Source organism: Merops nubicus, unplaced genomic scaffold (genome assembly GCF_000691845.1).
Source record: "Merops nubicus isolate BGI_N331 unplaced genomic scaffold, ASM69184v1 scaffold9821, whole genome shotgun sequence".
Lineage (NCBI taxonomy): Eukaryota > Metazoa > Chordata > Aves > Coraciiformes > Meropidae > Merops > Merops nubicus.
Window position 1 is genome coordinate 11,892 of NW_008587571.1, and position 6,603 is coordinate 18,494.

At 41.0% G+C, this 6,603-nt stretch overlaps 1 protein-coding gene across 1 annotated transcript in view; it reads right to left on the minus strand.

Moving 5' to 3' along the window:
* CENPC (centromere protein C) overlaps positions 1 to 6,057 on the minus strand; it is a gene marked incomplete at its 3' end in the record, with an annotated part of 17,314 nt that extends 11,257 nt beyond the window's left edge. Inside the window, exons 1-5 of the mRNA XM_008948956.1 lie at positions 6,014 to 6,057; positions 4,966 to 5,027; positions 4,540 to 4,634; positions 3,039 to 3,172; positions 780 to 1,147 (exon numbers count right to left, since the gene is read on the minus strand). Coding sequence (XP_008947204.1) covers positions 780 to 1,147; positions 3,039 to 3,172; positions 4,540 to 4,634; positions 4,966 to 5,027; positions 6,014 to 6,057 — 703 coding nt within the window. The remainder of the gene's footprint in view (positions 1 to 779; positions 1,148 to 3,038; positions 3,173 to 4,539; positions 4,635 to 4,965; positions 5,028 to 6,013) is intronic.
* Between the last annotated feature and the right edge of the window lie 546 nt (positions 6,058 to 6,603).

Genomic DNA, 6,603 nt, shown 5'->3' on the forward strand with positions numbered 1-6,603 from the left:
CCCTGCCCAGCCAAAACTGCCAAAAGCTATGGAAGTGGATAAAGTCCCTGCAGTGCACCTGAAGGACGTATTAGGGAAGAGGGTCTGGATCAACCCTGCTTCTAACAAAGGCAAACCCGTCCACGGGATTGCTTTTGCTCAAGGACCTGGGTGCACCTGGTGGGTGATGAAGCAGGACAGGGAAGTCTGATGTGTGCCCCAAAAGGACTTAATTCTAGGAGATAACAGCCAATGAATTAACTTGTGTGTTGTTAATTGTTCAGTAACTGCTGGGCATAATGTAGATGGTATCAAAGAAGGGGTGGAATGTCCTGGTTGGGCTGGAACAGGGCTGGTTTCTCCCAGAGCCGGGTGGGGGCTGCAGCTGGGCAGGCAGCCAGCCCAGGCGGGGGTCACTTGGTGCAGGGCAGGCAGCAGGGCCGGGCTGGGCATGGGGCCAGGGGCAGGGGAAGTGTCCGGGGCCAGGGGCTGTAGCTGTGGGTGCCGTCCAGAGCCCGTGCAGTGAGCTCTTTCCTTTGTACCCTTTGTTATATATTGTTACCTCTATTGTTACTGCTGTTGTTTGCTGTTCCTCCTGCACTGTTGTATTAAGTTCTCCTTATCTCAGCCCACGGGGGTTTGTATTTTTCTCCCTTTTCTCCCTCCCATGCGGGAGGTGAGGCGTGAGCAAGTGGCCATGTGGTGCCCGGCTCCCGCCTCCAGCTAAATGACACCACTACAAAAAAAAATACCCAGTAAAACGACCTGGAAGAACTCTGAAGACCCATTAAACAACTCACCCTTATGAGTACTGTTTTCCTTTCGAGATTTACGGGCCCTTCCTGTGCTGCTCGAGACTGGATCCGATTCTGTTGCTCCTTTGAACTCACGTGCATCCGAATCATCTGTCTTCTGTTTAGTAAGTGCTTTGACCTGTACTTGTCTGTTCTTGCCTTTCTTATTCTCTGTCTTCTTAGAGGGCTGACATTTAGAGACAGTAATTGAAGGAAGGTTTTTTTTTGATTTTTTCTTCTTATGGGGTATAGAAATCCAAGAATTACAAGATGCATCATATGAATCATCAATTAAAAATTCACATTCGTTTTCTATTTCTATTTCCTGATCTGTCACAAGAGGAGGTGATGGTGGTGATATTGAGGATGAATACCTAAAGAAAGGCAGGACAAATTTTCACATCATTTGGGGGGGGGGGAAATTAACTTTCAATCTTGCAAATCTAGTGGTGACTGCAGAACACCTAAACATGCTACAGCACATTCCTTGGAAGAATTATTATAAAAGTCATCACTCATTGCCCTTTAGCTTCCAGAAGTAGAGCAAGGCCTGCTTCTCCTTGCTTTGGCCTGACAGTCACACCTTATTGTTTTTCAGATGCTGGACAGTAAACTTCCCATCTAACTGATGAGATCCATACTAGCTCTGAAGAAGACCACTTGACCACTGCTATCTTCAGAATCAAGTAAGGTTCTTCTGTATCCTCCAGCCTACTTATCAAAACATCTCAGTCTTGACCTGAAACACTCAAGAGCTCAATACCAATCTACTGGCAGACAAAAGCAACAGCACTGTTAAAACCGAACAGCACAAAACTTTGAAATAACTACTCAGGCCCTTTCTCAAGTGGCATTTTTAGTAATGCTGGATTATCCCAGATCATTCCCATAGACTAGGTTTATAGACAAAAGGATGTTGCTCCAGCACTCAGGACTCGGTTATTTTACTAGCAAACTGTGTTCCGTATTAAGCCTCAAACCAAACCTTTTTCCAAGCTTTCCTGTTGCTACAGCTGCTAAGACAGCTGAAGAGAAAGACTTCTCTTTCTGTACGGAAGACGCAGCAGTATGTTCTGTTCCTTGCAGGAGAACAGCCTGTTCAGCTCTCCCAGCCTGAGGTGATTCCCCATTTTTAACTTCCACACGGCTCTTCACTGCAGGAGGAGTATTTTGGCCATCAAAACGTAACCTGTGTATGAGGAACAGCATTCAAATACCACACAAATTCTAGGCACACATTAAAGTCTCATGGGGATGGACAGATGGTCTCATTTTCTCCTGTCTCACTTCTTACGAATGAGCTTCCATTTAATAATCTGCTCTAACACAGGTTAGCAGTACTACTTCCCAGCATAGCAGCATGTGTCCAAATCAGCTGGGCAACATAGGGTCGGCCTGTGACTCTTGATGAAGGTGAGAGCTGCTCAGCAAGCCAAATTCCTAACTTTAGGACAACACGTTTCAGAACTCACCGGGTTTCCTAGACACTAGGCACATTCTCTTCCCAATCTCACCCCACCAGTGGGAGTCGACAGATCAGTGTCAGTGTTCCTATAATCCACCACAGAGATTCAGTTCTCCAGGAAAGCAGAACTGCATCTGACCTCTGGCCACTTCTGCAGTTGGGCTTCAGATTTTCCAAAAAGAAGATAATGGTCACAAGTGAAGTTGTTCTACTTTGTAGAAAATATTTGCACATTCAGAGTGAGAGGAACAATGACTGCTCATATCTGCTTAACAAAACTTTTATTAACTCTTCACAGAATCACAGAATGGTTTGGGTTGGAAAGGACCTTAAAGATCACCCAGCTCCAAACCCTCTGCCATGGACAGGGATACCTCCCACTAGAATACATTGTTCAAAGCCTCATCCAACCTGGCCTTGAACACCTCCAGTGATGGAGCATCCCCAACTTCCCTGGGCATCCTATTCCAATGTCAACACTGTCTAGGCTATCTGAGAAGCTGATAATCTAGGGCACTTTCCTGCAAAAAAGGAGTTCAAATCTATTCTGACAGGCCTCCTGGGTGAAGTGTAGAAAAGCTTAACTTTTGGGAATTAACCAGAATATTTAACAAGAAATAATTTTGCCCTTCCTTAAATGCAGGTATGTTATTTTTCTAAAACATATGAAATTATTTTTATGAGCCCACAATCATAATTTCAAACTCATGAGTGACTGAAACCCCATGTCAGTTTACCATCAGAGGTGTGGCAGAGGATGGGATGGACACACCACCACCACCACCTTCAGCTCTACTTACACAGGCCCAGGAGAACTCGCCTCCTTCACAAGCAGTGATGATCCAACAGCCCCATTGTCATCCTCAGAGTCCAAAGGCATGGCAGGACTTTGGCACAGTGTCTCAACAGCTTTTAGTATATTATTTGTTTCTCTCTTAGACACAGGAGACTCTGTTTTCTTAGAAATGGCTACACAGTTATGTACTGCAGGCGTTTGGAGTGATTCACATGACCTTCCTGCTGTATATAAAGAATAGGTTTAATTCTTGTACTCAAAACCTTACAAAAATCCCAAGAAATAGTTACCCAAAATAACCTTAATTCAATAACAGTGCTACCAACCTTTGCTGCTGGTGGTTGTTTTTAATGGTGATGCAGGTGAGGATTCTGCATAATTACAGGCCTTCTTCACTGAGTTAGTTAACCCTGCCTTTGGCTGTCACAGTCAGTAGTGAATAATGAGACAAAGTAAAACATTTGAAAAAGCAGCAGTATTTTGACAGAAATATAAATTTCTACAGAACACAATAAAATTTCCTTCCCTTAATTCTTATCAGTTGAAGTACAGCACTATTTTAGCCACACACTTCAATTTTCTATCATGTAAGACTTTCTAAAACTAACTGTAAATTTCAAACAACAGGTAAAATAGTGAATACAGTAAAAAATCCATCTCCAGCTTTGAACAGCCCTCCTGCTAGTCCACAGGCAAGCTTAGAATAATTTATTTTAAACAATTTAACCCACCTCTGTTAAGTCAGACAGAGGATTTGCACAAATTACTTTGAGATCATGTGATATTCTAACATCAGACTAAAGTAAACAAACACCATTATATTGTTCTTGACATCCTATAGACTATCCTATTTAAAAAACAAACAAACAAACAAACAAACAAAAAAAAAAAAAAAAAAAAAAAAAAAAAAACAACTAGAATCAAAATATTAAAACTAAATATACTAATTAGATTATTGGCATTGCTCTCTCAGCACATTAGTAAGTCCTTCAACTTGTTTCCACTCTGAAAATTACATATATGCAATTTTATTGTGCAGATAACTGTTGGTGAGGAGTTGACAAGTTCTTTTTTTAGGAGAATCACCTTCCAATTTTTACTACCCATCAGATAATTAAGAACTGTGCCCATATATCTGGTAAAGTGACTGAAACCAACCCCAGTGGAGTCCCAGACAGTCACACCCAGCACAAGACTAAGGTCTCTGAGACCATGAGAAATTTTACTAACCTGGACAAAAAGCTGAAAAAGCTTTCAACAGCAAAAATTTTAAAAATGAGCTATTAAATAAATGTTGCTATACAATATTTACTATTAGAGCACAACAAATCAAGAAAAAATATTACCGACTCCTACAGAAGGTTAAATTAAAGCCCATGTACTAATACAAGGGACATATGGAGCTTATTCGTCCAACACTCAGCCCTAAATCCCACAGAACTGAACCTGTACCCAAGTGAAACTGTGCCCAGTGCTGCACTGTGACACTGCTGCAGCTGCCTTACCCTTTCGCTCCCTAACAAAGCCAGGTTGCTTCCAACAACAGGAGTCGAGCAGTGGCTTCCACAGGGGGAGCTTATGGTAAGATCGCTGCCACAACCTATACAGAAAGAATCATAAATGAGGACTTTTGGAACTGTACAGATTTCATTTAGTTTAACATTTAATTAACCTTTAATTTAGGTTGTTAAGGTCACATAGACCTAAACAAGAGAGAACCCAGGCACTCAGGAAAAAAATCACTTTTATAAGACAGCCAAGACCCAGTTTTAGGTGGCTGGGAAGGGGGTGCTTTTAAAGACTGAGAGAAAGACACTATTTTTGTCCATTTTATCTCTATTTTTTAAATTTCTATTTATTTACCACTAAATATAATACAAGGAATAAATTATTTTTTTCCTTTAACCAGCAAATTAAGCAAAAAAGCTTACTTTCAAAACAATCCTCCACGAGTTTCAGTATGTTTTGACCTGGCTGTACATCTATTTTCTTTCTAGAAAGAAGAGGGAGGGAAAAAAAAAGTTAATTCTATGAAAAACAATAAACATTCCTATCCCAGCAATATCCAAGTAGTAAAGTTTTCACTACTTAATATTTCAGGTTATTTCCACTAGTCTCAACTTTAACATATTTTACTCACCATTTTTTTTTGTGAAAAAACTTCTCTACATAAGGATTCCAGGAAAAAAAAGCCCCATTGCCACAGAATATGAGGATGAAGAAATCTCTGTACACTAAATAAAATGTACAGCTACTGCAACAGACTTCAGGTAAACAAGCTTTGGGATGAACAAAGAGTCTCACTTAAATTTTTTTTTTTAAAAAAATCAGTCCTGCAGTAATGCCACCTGCAGAGTAGATGTGTAGGCTGCACACCCATCCCTGCACACAAGGAGTCACCCTCTGCTTCTCTTTCTACCACTTATCCACAGTTATTCTGGGCTATTGCAAAAATTTCAGCAGCAAGAACTAGCTTGAGGTAACACACCCATCAGCAAGCAGACAGCTCAGCTGCTGGGACTACTATTCAGAACCTCCTCAGCACAAATGAAAATGGCAGAAGCGAGACTGCCAGACTACTTTGAGCAAAACAAGAGAAAAGGCCATGCAATATTCCTCCCAAAATGATTATTGTATGCCTTTAAAAAGAGGTAATTTGGTAGATTCGTTAAGCTCATTAAATGTATGTCTAAAGACGGATAGCAGCAACAAAATATTCATGGACTTCTGAGATGCCTCTGAAGCAAGCTGCAGATACTCAAACTCATCACTATCATCTACCAGCAAGGGCCTTCACATTAAGTTCCCAGACAAAAATAAATTGTTTTCCAAACAATTGCATCTAAGAGTAAAATTTTAAATGCAAGTTACCCTTCTCCGTGGCAGAATCTTGCTCTGTAGTCTTTTTTAAAATGATTCTGTGAAGACATAAGAATCCATTTTTAATAAGCATAGTGACTCGACAGAAAAACAAATGACCTCCTGTTCCTCATGCAAGCAAGTCTTGTGGATTCTCGATCCATCCCGAAACTAGGGGAAGTTACTGGAGCCATGTTTTTCTCAGAATGCTGCAGTAGCTACCACCTCTGTAAAAACTGCCAGAAATTCAGCTTTGCTCAGGAACCAGCAAGCACACGTTGCATTTCAAGTCAGAGGAACTTACAGGAGACTTACATGACAAATCAGACAAATCGAACTATTTGGTTAACATTTCCATGCTGACGACAGAAAGAAGCTGATTTTAAGAAAAAGGAGTGAACTATCACCAAGCAAGCTGGTATTTAACAAGATATCCACTGCTCTGTGACAGCTGCTTGCATGGACATTCCTATCCCGAAGCAAAACTAACGTCTCCATTAACTCCCAACACTTCCCCACATACCTGAACCCCAAGTGTAATCAAAATCTTTTGAACAGCAAATGTGACTCAAGTCACCTATCACCACAACTACAGGAGTAATATTTGGAACAACAGCCTACTATCAGCACTGCTTTTGACAGCAACAAATGAAATAAAGTCTATTGAGCTAGAAACAGGCAAAGACTGTAGAGGATATAAACAGGAAGGT